The 21,480-nt window shown below is 45.9% G+C and overlaps 2 protein-coding genes and 1 long non-coding RNA gene across 26 annotated transcripts; 1 reads left to right on the top strand and 2 right to left on the bottom strand.

Annotated features, from left to right (window-relative positions):
- Window positions 1–347: 347 nt before the first annotated feature.
- LOC127932623 (coiled-coil domain-containing protein R3HCC1L-like) lies at window positions 348–4,352 on the bottom strand. Of its 2 annotated transcripts, none has more exons than XM_052528888.1 (6): window positions 4,243–4,352; window positions 2,791–3,318; window positions 1,911–2,104; window positions 1,357–1,427; window positions 913–1,008; window positions 348–514 (listed from the first exon to the last, which is right to left on the bottom strand). In XM_052528888.1, exons 2-6 carry the CDS (start codon window positions 3,307–3,309, stop codon window positions 366–368), a joined length of 1,029 nt encoding a protein of 342 aa, XP_052384848.1. In that variant the 5' UTR covers window positions 3,310–3,318; window positions 4,243–4,352; the 3' UTR covers window positions 348–365. The 2 variants fall into 2 exon arrangements, with proteins under 2 accessions (XP_052384848.1, XP_052384847.1); XM_052528887.1 differs by lacking the exon at window positions 4,243–4,352 and adding an exon at window positions 3,735–3,882.
- On the top strand, window positions 3,921–14,497 carry LOC127932618 (cartilage acidic protein 1-like). 2 transcript variants are annotated; one of them, XM_052528720.1, is made up of 14 exons: window positions 3,921–4,076; window positions 4,719–4,975; window positions 6,149–6,345; window positions 6,445–6,581; window positions 6,978–7,134; window positions 7,236–7,370; window positions 7,528–7,664; window positions 8,979–9,115; window positions 9,319–9,401; window positions 9,798–9,898; window positions 11,454–11,622; window positions 12,063–12,208; window positions 14,004–14,043; window positions 14,183–14,497. In XM_052528720.1, exons 2-14 carry the CDS (start codon window positions 4,764–4,766, stop codon window positions 14,188–14,190), a joined length of 1,659 nt encoding a protein of 552 aa, XP_052384680.1. In that variant the 5' UTR covers window positions 3,921–4,076; window positions 4,719–4,763; the 3' UTR covers window positions 14,191–14,497. The 2 variants fall into 2 exon arrangements, with proteins under 2 accessions (XP_052384680.1, XP_052384679.1); XM_052528719.1 differs by lacking the exon at window positions 3,921–4,076 and adding an exon at window positions 4,256–4,344.
- Window positions 14,247–18,450, bottom strand: LOC127932639 (uncharacterized). 22 transcript variants are annotated; one of them, XR_008146256.1, is made up of 6 exons: window positions 18,326–18,450; window positions 17,183–17,336; window positions 16,929–17,081; window positions 15,144–15,554; window positions 14,785–14,938; window positions 14,247–14,391 (listed from the first exon to the last, which is right to left on the bottom strand). It is a non-coding gene; the product is annotated as an uncharacterized LOC127932639 (long non-coding RNA). The 22 variants fall into 22 exon arrangements; XR_008146252.1 differs by having other exon boundaries at window positions 15,041–15,554; XR_008146247.1 differs by having other exon boundaries at window positions 14,785–14,888; window positions 14,939–15,554.
- Between the last annotated feature and the right edge of the window lie 3,030 nt (window positions 18,451–21,480).

Genomic DNA, 21,480 nt, shown 5'->3' on the forward strand with positions numbered 1-21,480 from the left:
ACACCCCATAATGGTGTGGGGAAAAAAAGGTTTAGACATTTTTGCAAATTGAACAAATTGATGATTTTTGTTTTTAGATATATATATATAATATATATATATATACACACACACACACATTTTAGAATCAGGCTGAAACGTAACAAAATGTTGAAAAAGTCAAGGGATCTGAATACTTTCTGAATGCACCGTATAGCTTCAAAATATGGTTAAAGCGATCAGTCTGATGTGATGGATGGTCAGTCCTTGCACACATAGCGGTCTGTGAATTGGAGAGGGGTTACATCCCTCAGCCGTTTACCAAAACAAGTGGCGGGGTCACCTCTGTTGTTATTATTACTTGAATTACAGATTGCCCCTTGAAATCACGTACCTCTGGCATCTTGCAGTTTCTTTCTCTCTGCTTCACGGTGCTCTTTGCTCTGGGGACTCTTGACGCCCAGCGCCCCCATCACCAGCCTGCGGGCCAACACTGCACTGGTCTGGGGACGCTCCTTAGTAGGGAGCAGGTAGTCTGGAGGAGAGGAGGGACAGTGTTGAGGGAATGAAAGAGGAAGAGAAAGGGGCAAAGAAAGTAAAAGAAAGTTTTTAAAAAAGCAAGGAAGAAGGACAAAGAATACACAACAAGTGACAAGAAAGGGAGAAGCAGGGAAGAATAAATGAAGAGAATAAAATGAGGTGAAGGAGAGATAACAGGAGATATGAGAGAGAGAATACAGGAGATATGAGAGAGAGAATACAGGAGATATGAGAAAGAGAATGACAGACAGACGGACGGACAGACAGACGGACGGACGGACGGACAGACAGGACAGACAGACCAGGTCAAAGATGAAGGAATTCCAGAAATACTCAGTCAGATAATGGAGGATAAAGGATGGACAGATGAATGAAAGAGAGGACAGTCAGTACCTGAGCAGCTGCGAGCCTTGGCCCTGGTGGTGACGGAGGCTTTAGCCAGAGACCTGACCTTCAACAGCGGGTGTTTGGTCCTCAGAGCCTCCCGAGCTGACACACACACACAATAACCCACGTGCACAGACAGAGAGAGTTCAGTTGCTAAATGTTTACCTCAGATGTTGACTTGAGTGTTGACTGAGAAGACAGCTACGTCAGCTCTTCTATTAAAACATGTTGACCACGACTTCATTTGATCATCCAAACATCTTCAGTAAAGTTTGACAGAAGAGAGACACGCGGTGTTTTCGACAAGGTATGAAACATGTTCAGCTGTATCCGTCACCTGTGGTCAGGTGTAGCTCACCTGTGATGAGGTGTGTGAATAACTGACAGTGTCGGACAGAGCTGCCAGAGTCTATTGCTTTTCCTTTCCTTTATAAAAGCTGTGTGACTCACCTGCTATGGGGCTGTTGAAGAGAGCCAGGGCGTGTGTATCGTCCACAAACTGGATGTCAAAGCCTCTCTGCCTACACACACACACACACACACACACACACACACACACACACACACACACACACACACACACACACACACACACACACACACACACACACACACACACACACACACACACACACACACACACACCTTCAGCATCTCATCACCACCACATACTGTAGGCGGAGCTTCACCACATACTGTAGGCGGAGCTTCGCCACATACTGTAGGCGGAGCTTGTAGGCGCCAAATACTGTAGGCGGAGCTTCACCACATACTGTAGGTGGGGCTTCACCACATACTGTAGGCGGAGCTTCACCACATACTGTAGGCGGAGCTTCACCACATGCTGTAGGCGGAGCTTCACCACATACTGTAGGCGGAGCTTCACCACATACTGTCGGCGGAGCGTCGGCTGCCCCTCGACGGATCTTCGCTGTGTATTGATAGGGACTAGGGTGTGACTGAACCTCAGGACTCGTAAAAAGACAGTAAAGGCTGGTACGTACTGGTAGGCCTGGAAGGATTTGACCAGGTCTTCAGTCTTAAACTCTGTGGGGAAGTCGTAGATTTCTATGATGTTAGACAGCTCATCCTCCGTGAGCTCAGTGTCATCATCCCCCTCTCTGTCCTGATCCAAGCTGTAGTAGTCAAACCTGGCATCCTGCACCGGCCGCTTCTTCCTGCCCTGCTTTATGGCCAGCTGAGAGAGAGGGGGCGGAGAGGTGAGAGAGAGAGGGGCAGAGAGGTGAGAGAGAGAGAGGGAGAGAGGTGAGAGAGAGAGAGAGAGAGAGAGAGAGAGAGGGTGAGAGAGAGAGAGAGAGAGAGAGAGAGAGAGAGAGAGAGAGAGAGGGAGAGGGGGGTGAGAGGGTGAGAGGGTGAGAGAGAGAGAGGGTGAGCGAGAGAGAGGGGCAGAGAGGTGAGAGAGAGAGAGAGAGGGTGAGAGAGAGAGAGGGTGAGAGGGGGGCAGAGAGGTGAGAGAGAGAGAGAGAGAGAGAGAGAGAGGGGAGAGAGAGAGGGGGCAGAGAGTTGAGAGAGAGGGGGGGCAGAGAGGTGAGAGAGAGAGAGAGAGAGAGGGGGCAGAGAGAGGGGGTGAGAGAGAGAGGGTGAGCGAGAGAAAGGGTGAGACAGAGAGAGGTGAGAGAGTCATTTTGCTTACTAGTCTCCTAACGATTTCCAACTATAGACAGAACAGTAGATGTGTAAATAACAGCATTGCAGCGATAGTACCACTAATAAGTAGAAAACATGTAGCAGACATACACTGAGTGTTACAGCAGTAATCTGGGGGACAGGGACAGAGACTCACCTCCTGATAGACAGGGACAGACACAGGTAGACAGACTCACCTCCTGACAGATAGGGACAGACACAGGTAGACAGACTCACCTCCTCTAGCACATGGGGTTCCAAACAATCTCCTTCATCATCAAAGAGAGCGTCCCAGCTCTCCTCCTCCTCCTCTTCCTGAGGGCCTGCCTCTATCCCCTCCCGGGGTCCCCCTTCTCTCTCAGATGGAGAACTCTTGCTCCCCGTCTCCAGTCGCGAACCCACATCTCCATCTCCTCCCTGGTTGGCTGTAGCAGCCTGTCCGTCATTCTGTGGCCCCGCGTCGCCTCCTCCTTCTTCTACCGTCTCCTCCAGTTTGGCCTCACCGTTTAGGACTCCATTCCCCTCTCCTCCAGTCTTCCCTCCTTTGTCCTTCTTGTTCTTGGCATTCTTTCGGGCCTTGTCCGTGTAGCGAGGCCTGGGCTTTGGTTTGCCATCTCCCTGGGTTTGAGCCTTATCTTTGGGGCCGTCCTGCTTCTTCTTGGGCTGGTAGAGGGGCTTGTCTGCCTTCTTGGAGCAGGATGCGGAGGGCTGGGGTTGGGCGCAGTCCTCTTGAGGTTGTTCCTCCTCCATCACCATACAACAGTCCTACATGGAAGAGAAAGGAGGAGGAACAAATCATTAAAGATGCATAGGTTAATTGAGCAGCTAGGCCCCTCTCTCCAATTCTCTTTAGTTAAGTCGCATAAGCCCCCTCATGAGTTTAATAGCTAACACGCATGCGCCATGGTACTTAGTACCATTTAAACTGCATGTACAAATCTTACACAACTATACTGTACTAAATTAAAAACAAGTCCAAACTGGTTAACTACATTCTCTGCTAATTCGTTGTCAGTAACGGGGTGTTTGAGTGATAAATTAGACTTGGCTGCGTTATGCAGCAGCATCCAGTGTAACTAGCAATAACCCGAATACACCTAAACACATAACGCACTGTAGAGCAAGACGTTCTATACAATTATTTCCTTACGATCATAAACATATAAGCATTAGCAAAATACCTTAATCTGTCGCTTATCACTTGGCTAGATATCAACCGAACAGCAAACCGCCGGATGTTTAGAATTAGAAGGGGAAAAAACATACTGTCGCATGTATATTACGTCATACTAAAATCGCTGCTGGTAGTTGTAGTTCTGTTGAAAAAAAGACAAGTCATTGGTCGAACCGCCGAATATTAAAATTGTTCGTTCCACCCTTATTGGATAACCACTTACACAAGTGCTTGCATAATGCAACAACATTGAAATTGTATAAGGCAATTTACACAACGCATTGTAATACAGTAACCTTTTCTCATCCTAGCGCTTCCACAGTCGAGTCCTGCAGAAAACTGATATAAGGTAAGATTTAGGTGCAGTGTTTGAATGAAATGATCTCTTCTTTTCCCTAACGAATAAACAGCAGCACACAGTAGGTGCATGTTCTGAAATAAGTGTTCATCTCAGTATTACAGTTGTGATTACAGTATTGCATAACTAACGACATAATAATAGTATAGAATAAAACCTGTTGCAGGTGCACGCACAACTCTTGACGTCATCTAATGCACGAGGTCTTCACTGCATGTATGGGGTTTCTCTTCATAGTTTTTCTCATTGCATATTTATGGTACGTCTTCACTTTTGTACACTGATACGCACATTTTTCTATAGGTAATTGTCATGTTAGGCTCTTTTGGACAGTGGTAAATAGGAATTACGCCGTTTGAGGGTATTGCTGTTGAGTCGATGATGTAATGATGTAAATTATGCACTGTAGACAATTTTTTTGTTATTGTTCAGTGTGCTGCCTGCTGTACCTGCTCTCACCAACCTATATTCTGCAGTAGCCTATACTATGCTATGCTATGCATGCCCTATGATTCTAACGTTGATATCAGATGATGGTGTTTAAAACCGTGTATTAACATAGTGGTCTAAGGTTACATATAAACACCCTGTAACTTTTTGAATATTTAACTAACAGTTTGGTGTCTGTTGCAGAATTGGGGAATTTGGATCAATTCCATTTCTATTCAGATTGTTGTGATGATGCTGCGTTGGTGGGCGGGTCTTCCCCTGCTCCTCCCCCTCCTGGTGCTGTGTGGGTGTGGTTTGGCCCAGAGTTCCGAGCCCATGTTTCGGTCAATGACTGAGACAGTTCTACCTCCTGACAACCAGCACAACCCCACCCAGCTGAACTATGGGATGGCCGTTACTGATGTGGATGGAGACGGAGACCTGGAGGTGGTGGTGGCGGGGTGAGAGTGTGGGTGGGGGGTTAGATAAAGAAAGAGAGAGTTGGAGAGGGCATTCAAATTCAATCATTGAGTACAGTGTACTGGACGATAGGACTTTACAGGCTATGCATAAATTACCCAATATTCTCAACTTACACCCATTCTTGGGTTCAACGGCCCTAACCTGGTTCTGAAGTTGGGGCTCTGGTCAAAGTAGTGCACTATCCAGGGAATAGGGCTCTGGTCAAAGTAGTTCACTATCCAGGGAATAGGGTTCTGGTCAAAGTAGTGCACTATCCAGGGAATAGGACTCTGGTCAAAGTAGTGCACTATCCAGGGAATAGGACTCTGGTCAAAGTAGTGCACTATCCAGGTAATAGGACTCTGGTCAAAGTAGTGCACTATCCAGGGAATAGGGCTCTGGTCAAAGTAGTGCACTATCCAGGGAATAGGACTCTGGTCAAAGTAGTGCACTATCCAGGGAATAGGACTCTGGTCAAAGTAGTGCACTATCCAGGTAATAGGACTCTGGTCAAAGTAGTGCACTATCCAGGGAATAGGGCTCTGGTCAAAGTAGTGCACTATCCAGGGAATAGGACTCTGGTCAAAGTAGTGCACTATCCAGGGAATAGGACTCTGGTCAAAGTAGTGCACTATCCAGGGAATAGGACTCTAGTCAAAGTAGTGCACTATCCAGGGAATAGGGTACCATTTAGGACTACACCTCCTAATGTTCTCCACTACACCTACTAATGTTCTCTACTAATGTTCTCCACTACCCCTCCTAATGTTCTCCACTACACCTCCTAATGTTCTCCACTACACCTAATGTTCTCCACTACACCTCCTAATGTTCTCCACTACACCTCCTAATGTTCTCCACTGCACCTCCTAATGTTCTCCACTACACCTCCTAATGTTCTCCACTACACCTCCTAATGTTCTCCACTACACCTCCTAATGTTCTCCACTACACCTCCTAATGTTCTCCACTGCACCTCCTAATGTTCTCCACTACACCTCCAAATGTTCTCCACTACACCTCCTAATGTTCTCCACTACACCTCCTAATGTTCTCCACTACACCTCCTAATGTTCTCCACTACACCTCCTAATGTTCTCCACTACACCTCCTAATGTCCACTACACCTCCTAATGTTCTCCACTACACCTCCTAATGTTCTCCATTCTCAGGTACAACGGTCCTAACCTGGTGCTGAAGTATGACCGTGGTCAGCAGAGGCTGGTGAACATAGCGGTGGATGACCGCAGCTCTCCATTCTACGCCCTGAGAGACCCCCTGGGGAACGCCATCGGGGTGACCGCCTGCGACGTAGACGGGGACGGGCGGGAGGAGATCTACTTCCTCAATACAAACAATGCTTACTCTGGTAAATAACAATAACAGCAGGTAAACACAAACACCATCAACAATGCTTAAACAACAACAACGGTTACTCTGGTAGTCAGTAGCAACCTTCTTTTGTAAGGTCGGGCCACATACTCTGACAAGCTCTTTAAGTTCCGTAACGGACGCTTCGAGGACCTGCTGGGGGATGACATCAACGTGCGCAGAGGAGTAGCCAATCGGATGGCAGGACGCTCCGTGGCGTGTGTGGACAGAAAAGTATGTAAATAGTCTATCCATCCTCTCTCACTATTTTCTCTGTCCATCTGTGTGTGTCTGTCTGTCGTCTATATGTCTGTATGCCCCCACCCCCTCTCTTTCTCTTACCCCCTCCTCTTTACTGTAGGGTACAGTGCATTATGCTGTGTATATTTTCTGTGTGTGTGGTCTATGTCTGTACCCCCCCTCTAATCCCCCCTCCTCTTTACTGTAGGGTACAGGGCATAATGCTGTGTATATTTTCTGTGTGTGTGGTCTATGTCTGTACCCCCCTCTCTAATCCCCCTCCTCTTTACTGTAGGGTACAGGGCATAATGCTGTGTATATTTTCTGTGTGTGTGGTCTATGTCTGTACCCCCCCGCCCCCCCTAATCCCCCTCTTTCTCTCTCCTGTAGGGTACAGGGCGTTATGCTGTGTATGTAGCTAACTATGCCAGTGCAAATGTTGGTCCCCATGCCCTGATAGAGATGGACGAGGCAGCCAGTGACCTGGCCAAGGGCATCATCGCCCTGTCTGACGTAGCAGCACAGGCCGGGGTCAACAAGTACACAGGTACTGGACAAGAGTGAATGGAAGAGATTGTGTGTGTGTGCGCTTACCCATCTCAAACTAATACCTTCTATATTATGTATCTGTTTGTCTCCTCCCACCAGGTGGGCGTGGTGTAGTGGTTGGACCAATCCTGAGCCAGAGCAGCTCTGACGTGTTCTGTGACAACGAGAACGGACCTAACTTCCTATTCCGGAACAATGGAGACGGAACCTTCACTGACATGGCTCAACAGGCAGGTGTGTCTAGAGTGTGTGTGTCTAGGGTGGGTGTGTGTGTGTCTAGGGTGGGTGTGTGTGTCTAGGGTGGGTGTGTGGGAGGAAGGAGAGATAATTGGAGCATAGCCATGATCTCTGCATAGGAGTTGTGATGACAGTGATGTGGCTCCCCGTGTAGGTGTGGAGGACCGCTACCAGCACGGCCGAGGTGTGGCGCTGGCAGACTTTAACGCTGACGGGAAGACTGACATCGTCTACGGAAACTGGAACGGCCAGCACAGACTGTACCTACAGGACAACAACCAGAGATTCAGGGTGAGAGAGAGGACTGGGGGTTGAAATGGGAGAGGGAGGTTGGAGAGGAGTGGGGGTTGGAGAGTAGTGGGGGTTGAAATGGGAGAGGGAGGTTGGAGAGGAGTGGGGGTTGGAGAGGAGTGGGGGTTGGAGAGGAGTGGGGGTTGAAATGGGAGAGGGAGGTTGGAGGGAGTGGGGTTGGAGCACAATGGGAGAGGGAGGTTGGAGAGGAGTGGGGGTTAAAATGGGAGAGGGGAGGTTGGAGGAGTGGGGGTTGGAGAGGAGTGGGGGTTGAAATGGGAGAGGGAGGTTGGAGAGGAGTGGGGGTTGGAGAGGAGTGGGGGTTGAAATGGGAGAGGGAGGTTGGAGAGTAGTGGGGGTTGAAATGGGAGAGGGAGGTTGGAGAGGAGTGGGGGTTGGAGAGGAGTGGGGGTTGGAGAGGAGTGGGGGTTGAAATGGGAGAGGGAGGTTGGAGAGGAGTGGGGTTGGAGCACAATGGGAGAGGGAGGTTGGAGAGGAGTGGGGGTTAAAATGGGAGAGGGAGGTTGGAGAGGAGTGGGGGTTGAAATGGGAGAGGGAGGTTGGAGAGGAGTGGGGTTGGAGCACAATGGGAGAGGGAGGTTGGAGAGGAGTGGGGGTTAAAATGGGAGAGGGAGGTTGGAGAGGAGTGGGGGTTGGAGAGGAGTGGGGGTTGAAATGGGAGAGGGAGGTTGGAGAAATGGGAGTGGGGGTTGGAGAGGAGTGGTGGTTGAAATGGGAGAGGGAGGTTGGAGAGGATGGGGGGAGTGGGGGTTGAAATGGGAGGATGGGAGGCGTGGGGGTTGAAACAGGATGGGAGGTTGGAGAGGAGTGGGGGTTGGAGCAGGATGGGAGAGGGAGGTTGGAGAGGAGTGGGGGTTGAAGCAGGATGGGAGAGGGAGGTTGGAGAGGAGTGGGGGTTAAAATGGGAGAGGGAGGTTGGAGAGGAGTGGGGGTTGGAGAGGAGTGGGGGTTGGAGAGGAGTGGGGGTTGAAATGGGAGAGGGAGGTTGGAGAGGAGTGGGGGTTGAAATGGGAGAGGGAGAATGGAGAGGCGTGGGGGTTGAAACAGGATGGGAGGTTGGAGAGGAGTGGGGGTTGGAGCAGGATGGGAGAGGGAGGTTGGAGAGGAGTGGGGGTTGAAGCAGGATGGGAGAGGGAGGTTGGAGAGGAGTGGGGGTTGGAGCAGGATGGGAGAGGGAGGTTGGAGAGGAGAGTGGGGGTTGAAGCAGGATGGGAGAGGGAGGTTAGTGAAAGAGATCAAAGGGAAGTGGATGGAAACAAAGACCATAAACCTCTCTGTTCGCTCCTTCCTCAGGACATAGCCAGTGGGTCGTTCTCCTCTCCCTCTCCCGTGCGGACGGTCATTGCTGCTGACTTTGACAATGACCAGGAGCTGGACATCTTCTTCAACAACATCGCCTACAGAGGACACGCCCCCAACAGGCTCTTTAGGTACCTCTGACCCCTGACACCAACTTTGACTTGAACTGTGTGTGTGTGTGTGTGTGTGTGTGTGTGTGTGTGTGTGTGTGTGTGTGTGTGTGTGTGTGTGTGTGTGTGTGTGTGTGTGTGTGTGTGTGTGTGTGTGTGTGTGTGTGTGTGTGTGTGAGAGATAGAAAGTGTTTCTGATGTGTGTTGTCTGCCTGCTCCTCCAGGGTGGCCAGGAGGGCTGGTGCTGACCCCCAGATAGAGGAGCTAAACGTGGGGGAGGCAGCAGAGCCACAGGGCCGGGGTACAGGTAACCACACCATGCACACTCATTCTTTTGGTCCCTATACAACAGGGGAGTCAAACTCAATCCCGGAGGACCGTGTATCAGCTGGTTTTGTTGTTTCCGTGTCTAATTAAGACCTTGACAACCAGGTGAGAGGAGATCCTAACTCTTCAATGACCTTCCTTTATCAAGGAAACTAGGAGCGAAAATCTGCAGACACTCGGCACTCAAGAAATGGAGTTTGATTTCCCTTTTGTACAAGATGAATAAAGTCTTCTTAAACTAATGTATTCTGTTTTAGTATTAGTTAAAAACATAAATTACAACACACCTGTTTCAGGTAGTTCCCCTGGTTTACTAGGGTTAAACAGGCCCTGTTTTTGATTGGCCCGTTTGATGTGTTGACTCTGTGATTGACAGGTGCCACGGTAACAGACTTTGACGGGGACGGTCAGTTGGACCTGCTGGTGGCTCATGGGGAGAGTGCCTCTCAGCCCATCTGTGTCTTCAAGGTCACTCAGGTCAGTCACTAACATAGAGGTAGATAGACAGCGTCACTAACATAGAGGTAGATAGACGGCATATCTTTGCATCTATGCCATATTTAAAAACTATTTATTTTATTAAACTAGGGCAATTCAGTTAAGAACAAATTCTTATTTACAATGAGGCCCTACCAAAAGGCAAAAGACCTCCTACGGGGATGGGGGCTGGGATTAAAATATATATATATATTTATATCAATAAAAAAATAAAATAAAAAAATATATATATATATATATATATATATATATATATTCAATAAATAAAAATAACATAAATATAGGACAAAACGCACAAGACAACAACATAGCAAGGCAGCAACACATGACAACACAGCATGGTAGCAACACAACATGACAACAACATGGTAGCTGCACAAAACATGGTACAAACATTATTGGGCAAGAAGGTAGAGACAACAATACATCACGCAAAGGAGCAACAAATGTCAGTAAGAGGGTCCATGATTGAGTCTTTGAATGAAGAGATTGAGATAAAACTGTCCAGTTTGAGTGTTTATTGCAGCTCGTTCCAGTCGCTAGCTGTAGCGAACTGAAAAAACAAGCGGCCCAGGGATGTGTGTGCTTTGGGGACCTTTAACAGAATGCGACTGGCAGAATGGATGTTGTATGGGGAGGATGAGGGCTGCAGTAGATATCTTGGGGGGGGTTTATAAATAAGCATCAACCAGTGGGTCTTGCGGAGGGTATACAGAGATGATGTGTCCTATAAGGAGTGTTGGTGGCAAATCTGATGGCCGAATGGTGAAGAACAGCTAGCCGCTCGAGAGCACCCTTACCTGCTGACCTGTAATCTAGCATGGGTAGGATGGTCATCTGAATCAGGGTTAGTTTGGCAGCTGGGGTGAAAGAGGAGCGACTACGATAGAGGAAACCAAGTCTAGATTGAACCTAAGCCTGCAGCTTTGATATGTGCTGAGAGCGGGACAGTGTACTGTCTACCCAGACTGTATAGCCATAAAGGCTCCTGTGACAGCATGGGCTTTCTCCATTTTTTAAAGTAGTCAAGTTTCTTATTATTTTGGGTTGAAAAAAACAACCTCTACGCTAATATTGGTGATTGAACAGCAGTGCTGGAGTACTGATCCTGCTACAACGGGTTCTATTCATCCAGACCCCTTTTCTCTCTATGGTCACGACCTCATTACTGTCCCCTGGTGGAGAATTACTGCCCCCCCCTGGTGGAGAATTACTGCCCCCTGGTGGAGAATTACTGCCCCCTGGTGGAGAATTACTGCCCCCTGGTGGAGAATTACTGCCCCCTGGTGGAGAATTACTGTCCCCTGGTGGAGAATTACTGCCCCCTGGTGGAGAATTACTGCAAGCGGATGAGATTTCATTGAGATATTTTAATGCAAGGCGACGATTCCAAATCAATGTGTTATCTCCTTGTTTATTATCATATTTATATGGAAGGAAGGAGGATGAACTCAAGTGTTTGAACAGGGCCCATGATATCACCCGACATATTCCTGACCCATCAGCTTTACCCTCTGACCTTTGACCCTGACAGGGCTCGTCCAATCACTGGCTGCGTGTAATCCCTCGCACGCGGTTCGGCTCCTTCGCCCGCGGGGCCCGGGTCACGGCCTACACCAATCGGAGTGGGGCTCTCATGCGCATCATCGACGGCGGCTCGGGGTACCTCTGTGAGATGGAGCCTGTCGCCCACTTTGGACTGGGTAACTTCCTGTTTACTTCCCATTTACGGCCTAATCCCAAATGGACCCCTAGACCCTATGCACGTGTAGAGACCTGAGAGGATTTAATAGGTGCAGTCAATTTGATGATCCAATTTCCCCTCTGGCTCGGATGTGGAAGTTTCGCCATACTGCTTCTCCCAATCCTCTCAGATCTCCACGAGTGCATAGGGCGCAGTGGAGGGTGCTGAGGGGAGGTCGGCTCATAATAATGTCTGGAACGGAGCACATGGAATGGCATCAAACAACTGGAAATAATTGGATGTATTTGATACCATTCCGCTCCAGTCATTACCACACGCCCGTTCTGCCCGATTTAAGGTGCCACCAACCTCCTGTGCAGTAGACATCTTGTAGACATATTAGCTAGTAGTTCTGGATAGCTTGTGCATTTATCTTCCTTTCTTCACATTGGGTCACAGGCAAGGACGAGGTCACCGTGGTGGAGGTCTATTGGCCTGATGGCCGTTCCGTGGCCCGCCCACTGCAGCCTGGTGACATGAACTCTGTGATGGAGATTGGCTACCCTAAAGAGGGGGAGGAGTCTGTGCTGACCCCTGATACCCAGGTACGCTCTGCGGACTTACACCATGACATATGAACTATGAACTATGACCCTGGGTAAAAGTTTCAGCCAATCCATCACCAGCGACTACATTCTTACCCAATGACAACAGTAGGTTTTCTGTTTTAATTACATTGTGTGGAGATTTCTAACCGTTACATGCTGACCTCACCACACCTACATGCTGACCTCACCACACCTACATGCTGACCTCACCACACCTACATGCTGACCTCACCACACCTACATGCTGACCTCACCACACCTACATGCTGACCTCACCACACCTACATGCTGACCTCACCACACCTACATGTTGACCTCACCACACCTACATGCTGACCTCACCACACCTACATGCTGACCTCACCACACTTACATGTTGACCTCACCACACCTACATGCTGACCTCACCACACCTACATGCTGACCTCACCGCACCTACATGCTGACCTCACCACACCTACATGCTGACCTCACCACACCTCACATACATGTTGACCTCACCACACCTACATGCTGACCTCACCACACCTACATGCTGACCTCACCACACCTACATGTTGACCTCACCACACCTACATGCTGACCTCACCACACCTACATGCTGACCTCACCACACCTACATGTTGACCTCACCACACCTACATGCTGACCTCACCACACCTACATGTTGACCTCACCACACCTACATGCTGACCTCACCACACCTACATGTTATTCAATCATTGCATCCACAGTGCTCGCACGAGTCAATGAGTGTCTGTGTAAAAAGGCGCTAAAATAGAACTTGATTCTATTTGCTGCAAGTCCCGCCTCTCCCATCTCCTCATTGGTTTTTAGGAGCATATAAACCACGTGGGTGATTTTTTTGTTTGTTTTTTTGTTGTTGAATTTTACCCCTTTTTTCTCCCCAATTTCATGGTATCCAATTGTTAGTCTTGTCTCATCGCTACAACTCCCGTACGGGCTCGGGAGAGACGAAAGTCATGCGTCCTCCGATACACAAACCAACCAAGCCGCACTGCTTCTTAACACAGTGCGCATCCAACCCGAAGCCAGCCGCACCAATGTGTCGGAGGAAACACTGTGCACCTGGCAACCTCGACTCCGCCACAGGAGTCGCTGGTGCGCGATGAGACAAGGACATCCCTACCGGCCAATCCCTCCCTATCCTGGACGACGCTAGGCCGGTCGCGGCCTGAGCGCGAACCCAGAGTCTCTGGTGGAACAGCTGGCGCTGGTGTACAGCGCCCTTAACCACTGCGCCACCCGGGAGGCCCCACTTGGGTGATTGAAAGATGAACTGAGGTCCACACTCCAGTCCAGTTGGTGGTGGTAATGCACCTTAAAGTTGTTTGTCAACTGCCATATAAAGTCCAAAGTGGAAGAAGCATGAAGGAGGAGAGATTTCTCGAAACAAACTCGGATTAATTGTCAAAGTAGAGGACCTTGTGCATTTCAAGTAAAATAACAACCCAATGTTTTATATCCCAGGACAAATGAGCTAGCAACAGCAAGCTAGCTAAATTGCCATAAATGTTTAATGCTTTTCAACCGGTCTCCAAATTAATATAGTTGGTTCAGAGTTAATTTGATATTTCAACCTGCGTGTTCTGATCGCGTCTGGTGTGGGTGACAAACTCAACATGCGGACGCCCGGTGCAGTCAGCATGTTAGACTTTCTCCCAACAGCATCAGATGAAATACAAGTGACTGAATCATCAACTACATTCTGTTAGCATTCAAAATGGTGGAGCTGGAAATGTCTTTGAACTGACGTCCTGGTCTTTTTCAGTGTGGGGAAGGATTCTTTGTCAAGAATGGCCGCTGTGCAGGTATGTAGATCTGTCTTGTCTGGCAGAGAATAGATGGAATATAACAACATTTACAATATAGTAAAACATACAGATTAATAAATTAAGTTCCGCCCGCTCTCTCATTCTCGCTCCTCTCTGGTCCTCTCGATCTCTGCAGGTATATGAGGGCAGTGAATGAGATGCCTTGAAGCAAAATAAAAATAAAAATATGCCTTGTCATCAAGAAAATGTATACTGTCGAAGACCAATGACACTCCATATTGTTTGTCATTTGAACTAGTAGATTATCTCTGTTTTGCTTCGATCTTTCATAAGTGTCATCTTCTCTGGAAGTGTTACCTCATTGTTCTACTTGTCTTTGTTTTTCTTGACAAATCAAACTGTTCCCCTTTGCTCTTTTGTTTTAGAATAATTAACCCTAATAAATCAAACTGTTCCCCTTTGCTCTTTTTGTTTTAGAATAATTAACCCTAATAAATCAAACTGTTCCCCTTTGCTCTTTTGTTTTAGAATAATTAACCCAATAAATTGTTTTGTCATTTGTTTTAGAATAATTACCCTAATAAATCAAACTGTTCTCTGCTCTTTTGTTTTAGAATAATTAACCCTAATAAATCAAACTGTTCCCCTTTGCTCTTTTGTTTTAGAATAATTAACCCTAATAAATCAAACTGTTCCCCTTTGCTCTTTTGTTTTAGAATAATTAACCCTAATAAATCAAACTGTTCCCCTTTGCTCTTTTGTTTTAGAATAATTAACCCTAATAAATCAAACTGTTCCCCTTTGCTCTTTTTGTTTTAGAATAATTAACCCTAATAAATCAAACTGTTCCCCTTTGCTCTTTTGTTTTAGAATAATTAACCCTAATAAATCAAACTGTTCCCCTTTGCTCTTTTGTTTTAGAATAATTAACCTAATAAATCAAACTGTTCCCCTTTGCTCTTTTGTTTTAGAATAATTAACCCTAATAAATCAAACTGTTCCCCTTTGCTCTTTTTGTTTTAGAATAATTAACCCTAATAAATCAAACTGTTCCCCTTTGCTCTTTTTGTTTTAGAATAATTAACCCTAATAAATCAAACTGTTCCCCTTTGCTCTTTTGTTTTAGAATAATTAACCCTAATAAATCAAACTGTTCCCCTTTGCTCTTTTTGTTTTAGAATAATTAACCCTAATAAATCAAACTGTTCCCCTTTGCTCTTTTGTTTTAGAATAATTAACCCTAATAAATCAAACTGTTCCCCTTTGCTCTTTTGTTTTAGAATAATTAACCCTAATAAATCAAACTGTTCCCCTTTGCTCTTTTGTTTTAGAATAATTAACCCTAATAAATCAAACTGTTCCCCTTTGCTCTTTTGTTTTAGAATAATTAACCCTAATAAATCAAACTGTTCCCCTTTGCTCTTTTGTTTTAGAATAATTAACCCTAATAAATCAAACTGTTCCCCTTTGCTCTTTTGTTTTAGAATAATTAACCCTAATAAATCAAACTGTTCCCCTTTGCTCTTTTTGTTTTAGAATAATTAACCCTAATAAATCAAACAACCCCATTGATGTTTTAGAATCCAATTAAACCTTTTCAAACTGTTCCCCTTTGCTCTTTTTGTTTTAGAATAATTAACCCTAATAAATCAAACTGTTCCCCTTCTGCTCTTTTGTTTTAGAATAATTAACCCTCTAAATCAACTGTTCCCCTTTGCTCTTTTGTTTTAGAATAATTAACCCTAATAAATCAAACTGTTCCCCTTTGCTCTTTTGTTTTAGAATAATTAACCCTAATAAATCAAACTGTTCCCCCTCTTTTGTTTTAGAATAATTAACCCTAATAAATCAAACTGTCCCCTTGTCTCACTAATTAACCCTCAAACTGCCCCCCTTTTGTTTTAACCCCTCTAAATCATCCCCTTGCCCCTTGTTTTAGAATAATTAACCCTAATAAATCAAACTGTTCCCCTTTGCTCTTTTCTTTTCAATAATGCCCCAAACCCCTCTATTCACTTTTGTTTCAGAATAATTAACCCTAATAAATCAAACTGTTCCCCTTTGCTCTTTTTGTTTTAAATAATTAACCCTAATAAATCAAACTGTTCCCCTTTGCTCTCAGAATAATTAACCCTAATAAATCAAACTGTTCCCCTTTGCTCTTTGTTTTAGAATAATTAACCCTAATAAATCAAACTGTTCCCCTTTGCTCTCAGAATAATTAACCTAATAAATCAAACTGTTCCCCTTTGCTCTTTTTGTTTTAGAATAATTAACCCTCAAACTGTTCCCCTCTTTTTGTTTTAAATAATTAACCCTCTAAATCAAACTCCCCCCTTGTCTTACTACCTCATAAATCAAACTGTTCCCCTTTGCCTTTTCCCTAATAAATCAAACTGTTCCCCTTTGCTCTTTTTGTTTTAAATAATTAACCCTAATAAATCAAACTGTTCCCCTTTGCTCTCAATAATTAACCTAATGCCTCAAACTGTTCCCCTTTGCTCTTTTTGTTTTAGAATAATTAACCCTAATAAATCAAACTGTTCCCCTTTGCTCTTTTGTTTTTGAATAATTAACCCTAATAAATCAAACTGTTCCCCTTTGCTCTTTTGTTTTAGAATAATTAACCCTCAAACTGTTCCCCTTTGCTCTTTTGTTTTAGAATAATTAACCCTAATAAATCAAACTGTTCCCCTTTGCCTTTTTGTTTTAGAATAATTAACCCTAATAAATCAAACTGTTCCCCTTGCTCTTTTTGTTTTAGAATAATCACCCTAATAAATCAAACTGTTCCTCTTTGCTCTTTTTGTTTTAGAATAATTGACCCCCCCCCCCTCAAACTGTTCCCCTCTCTTTTGTTTTAGAATAATTAACCCTAATAAATCAAACTCCCCTTGCTCTTTTGTTTTAGAATAATTAACCTAATAAATCAAACTGTTCCCCTTTGCTCTTTTGTTTTAGAATAATTAACCCTAATAAATCAAACTGTTCCCCTTTGCTCTTTTGTTTTAGAATAATTAACCCTAATAAATCAAACTGTTCCCCTTTGCTCTTTTGTTTTAGAATAATTAACCCTAATAAATCAAACTGTTCCCCTTTGCTCTTTTTGTTTTAGAATAATTAACCCTAATAAATCAAACTGTTCCCCTTGCTCTTTTGTTTTAGAATAATTAACCTAATAAATCAAACTGTTCCCCTTTGCTCTTTTTGTTTTAGAATAATTAACCCTAATAAATCAAACTGTTCCCCTTTGCTCTTTTGTTTTAGAATAATTAACCCTAATAAATCAAACTGTTCCCCTTTGCTCTTTTTGTTTTAGAATAATTAACCTAATAAATCAAACTGTTCCCCCTCTTTTTGTTTTAGAATAATTAACCTAATAAATCAAACTGTTCCCCTTTTGCTCTTTTCCCTCATAAATCAAACTGTTCCCCTTTGCTCTTTTGTTTTAGAATAATTAACCCTAATAAATCAAACTGTTCCCCTTGCTCTTTTGTTTTAGAATAATTAACCCTAATAAATCAAACTGTTCCCCCTCTTTTTGTTTTAGAATAATTAACCTAATAAATCAAACTGTTCCCCTTTGCTCTTTTGTTTTAGAATAATTAACCCTAATAAATCAAACTTTCCCCTCCTCTTTTGTTTTAGAATAATTAACCTAATAAATCAAACTGTTCCCCTTTGCTCTTTTCCCTTAGAATAATTAACCCTAATAAATCAAACTGTTCCCCTCCCTCTTTTTGTTTTAGAATAATTAACCTAATAAATCAAACTGTTCCCCTTTGCTCTTTTCCCTAATAAATCAAACTGTTCCCCCTCTTTTTGTTTTAGAATAATTAACCCTAATAAATCAAACTGTTCCCCTTGCTCTTTTTGTTTTAGAATAATTAACCTAATAAATCAAACTGTTCCCCTTTGCTCTTTTCCCTAATAAATCAAACTGTTCCCCTTTGCTCTTTTTGTTTTAGAATAATTAACCCTAATAAATCAAACTGTTCCCCCCTTGCTCTTTTTGTTTTAGAATAATTAACCCTAATAAATCAAACTGTTCCCCTTTGCTCTTTTTGTTTTAGAATAATTAACCCTAATAAATCAAGCTGTTCCACTTTGCTCTTTTTGTTTTAGAATAATTAACCCTAATAAATCAAACTGTTCCCACTTTGCCCCTTTTAGAATAATTAACCCTAATAAATCAAACTGTTCCCCTTTGCTCTTTTGTTTTAGAATAATTGACCCCCCTTTGCTCTTTGTTTTAGAATAATTAACCCTAATAAATCAAACTGTTCCCCTTTGCTCTTTTTGTTTTAGAATAATTAACCCTAATAAATCAAACTGTTCCCCTTTGCTCTTTTGTTTTTGAATAATTAACCCTAATAAATCAAACTGTTCCCCTTTGCTCTTTTGTTTTAGAATAATTAACCCTAATAAATCAATACAGCAACATTGATGGAATCCAACAATCTTTTCAAAGCACAAGATCTTATCTGTAATCAATTATTCCCATACCTTTTCCATCCCTCCATCTGACCCTTCTCCCTCACACTGCTCCCAACCCCTCTATTCACCCTCCCCTTGTCTCACTACCTCATGCCTCACTACCCCCCCCTCCCCCTCTATTCATCCTCCCCTTGTCTCACTACCTCATGCCTCACTGCCCCCCCCAACCCCTCTATTCACTCTCCCCTTGTCTCACTACCTCATGCCTCACTACCCCCCCCCTCCCTTCTCCCTCACACTGCTCCCCCCAACCCCTCTATTCACCCTCCCCTTGTCTCACTACCTCATGCCTCACTACCCCCCTCCCTTCTCCCTCACACTGCCCCCCAACCCCTCTATTCACCCTCCCCTTGTCTCACTACCTCATGCCTCACTACCCCCCCCCCTCCCTTCTCCCTCACACTGCCCCCCCAACCCCTCTATTCAGCCTCCCCTTGTCTCACTACCTCATGCCTCACTTCCCCCCCTCCCTTCTCCCTCACACTGCTCCCCCCCCCAACCCCTCTATTCACCCTCCCCTTGTCTCACTACCTCATGCCTCACTACCCCCCTCCCTTCTCCCTCACACTGCCCCCCAACCCCTCTATTCACCCTCCCCTTGTCTCACTACCTCATGCCTCACTACCCCCCTCCCTTCTCCCTCACCAACCACCCTGGCCCTCCCCTGCCCCGTGCCAGACAACAACTAGTGAATCAGACTCTCTTTCAAGAAAATATTTAGTTGATGAAAATATTTTATCAACCAAATGTTTGTTGGGGATGAAATCCTTAACACCCCCCCTCCTTAACCCTCCCCCAGACAACAACGAGTGTAAGCAACAGAGTGGGCCCCCAGTGTGCCCTAAGAGCCGTCCAGTCTGCATCAACACCTACGGCCACTATAACTGTGGCCCCAGGAAGACATGTTCCAGGGGCCACAAGCCCACCAAGGACGGGAGGGCATGTGTGGGTGAGTAGAGAGGGATGGTGGGGACTGATGATATGCCTGGTACTCTCCTCCCTCGTTCCTCTCCTTTTACCTACCAACAGTACCTACTCGTTACTACCCTCAGACTAACCCTAGACGGTACCCACTCGTTACTACCCTCAGACTAACCCTAGACGGTACCCACTCGTTATTACCCTCAGACTAACCCTAGATGGTACCCACTCGTTACTACCCTCAGACTAACCCTAGACGGTACCCACTCGTTACTACCCTCAGACTAACCCTAGACGGTACCCACTCGTTACTACCCTCAGACTAACCCTAGACGGTACCCACTCGTTACTACCCTCAGACTAACCCTAGACGGTACCCACTCGTTACTACCCTCAGACTAACCCTAGACGGTACCCACTCGTTACTACCCTCAGACTAACCCTAGATGGTACCCACTCGTTACTACCCTCAGACTAACCCTAGACGGTACCCACTCGTTACTACCCTCAGACTAACCCTAGACGGTACCCACTCGTTATTACCCTCAGACTAACCCTAGACGGTACCCACTCGTTACTACCCTCAGACTAACCCTAGAGGTACCCACTCGTTACTACCCTCAGACTAACCCTAGATGGTACCCACTCGTTACTACCCTCAGACTAACCCTAGACGGTACCCACTCGTTACTACCCTCAGACTAACCCTAGACGGTACCCACTCGTTACTACCCTCAGACTAACCCTAGACGGTACCCACTCGTTACTACCCTCAGACTAACCCTAGACGGTACCCACTCGTTACTACCCTCAGACTAACCCTAGACGGTACCCACTCGTTACTACCCTCAGACTAACCCTAGACGGTACCCACTCGTTACTACCCTCAGACTAACCCTAGACGGTACCCACTGTTACTACCCTCAGACTAACCCTAGACGGTACCCACTCGTTACTACCCTCAGACTAACCCTAGACGGTACCCACTCGTTACTACCCTCAGACTAACCCTAGACGGTACCCACTCGTTACTACCCTCAGACTAACCCTAGACGGTACCCACTCGTTACTACCCTCAGACTAACCCTAGAGGTACCCACTCGTTACTACCCTCAGACTAACCCTAGACGGTACCCACTCGTTACTACCCTCAGACTAACCCTAGACGGTACCCACTCGTTACTACCCTCAGACTAACCCTAGACGGTACCCACTCGTTACTACCCTCAGACTAACCCTAGACGGTACCCACTCGTTACTACCCTCAGACTAACCCTAGACGGTACCCACTCGTTACTACCCTCAGACAAACCCTAGACGGTACCCACTCGTTACTACCCTCAGACGGTACCCACTCGTTGCTACCCTCAGACTAACCCTAGACGGTACCCACTCGTTACTACCCTCAGACTAACCCTAGACGGTACCCACTCGTTACTACCCTCAGACTAACCCTAGACGGTACCCACTCGTCACTACCCTCAGACTAACCCTAGACGGTACCCACTCGTTACTACCCTCAGACTAACCCTAGACGGTACCCACTCGTTACTACCCTCAGACTAACCCTAGACGGTACCCACTCGTTACTACCCTCAGACTAACCCTAGACGGTACCCACTCGTTACTACCCTCAGACTAACCCTAGACGGTACCCACTCGTTACTACCCTCAGACTAACCCTAGACGGTACCCACTCGTTACTACCCTCAGACTAACCCTAGACGGTACCCACTCGTTACTACCCTCAGACTAACCCTAGACGGTACCCACTCGTCACTACCCTCAGACTAACCTAGACGGTACCCACTCGTTACTACCCTCAGACTAACCCTAGACGGTACCCACTCGTTACTACCCTCAGACTAACCCTAGACGGTACCCACTCGTTACTACCCTCAGACTAACCCTAGACGGTACCCACTCGTTACTACCCTCAGACAAACCCTAGACGGTACCCACTCGTTACTACCCTCAGACGGTACCCACTCGTTACTACCCTCAGACTAACCCTAGACGGTACCCACTCGTTACTACCCTCAGACTAACCCTAGA

This window comes from Oncorhynchus keta, chromosome 10 (assembly GCF_023373465.1).
Source record: "Oncorhynchus keta strain PuntledgeMale-10-30-2019 chromosome 10, Oket_V2, whole genome shotgun sequence".
Classification (NCBI taxonomy): Eukaryota; Metazoa; Chordata; class Actinopteri; order Salmoniformes; family Salmonidae; genus Oncorhynchus; species Oncorhynchus keta.

What these genes read in the sequence shown, in the direction of transcription:
- LOC127932618 (XM_052528719.1), top strand. Translation starts at nt 4,300, where the DNA reads ATGTATGGGGTTTCTCTTCATAGTTTTTCTCATTGCATATTTATG. An exon ending in CGGGGTCAACAAGTACACAG is followed by an intron (nt 7,135 to 7,235) that starts GTACTGGACAAG and finishes TCCTCCCACCAG; the next exon opens with GTGGGCGTGGTGTAGTGGTT. An exon ending in TGACATGGCTCAACAGGCAG is followed by an intron (nt 7,371 to 7,527) that starts GTGTGTCTAGAG and finishes CTCCCCGTGTAG; the next exon opens with GTGTGGAGGACCGCTACCAG.
- LOC127932623 (XM_052528888.1), bottom strand. Translation starts at nt 3,309, where the DNA reads ATGGTGATGGAGGAGGAACAACCTCAAGAGGACTGCGCCCAACCCCAG. An exon ending in AACCCCATGTGCTAGAGGAG is followed by an intron (nt 2,105 to 2,790) that starts GTGAGTCTGTCT and finishes CCTCTCTCTCAG; the next exon opens with CTGGCCATAAAGCAGGGCAG. An exon ending in AAATCCTTCCAGGCCTACCA is followed by an intron (nt 1,428 to 1,910) that starts GTACGTACCAGC and finishes GTGTGTGTGTAG; the next exon opens with GCAGAGAGGCTTTGACATCC.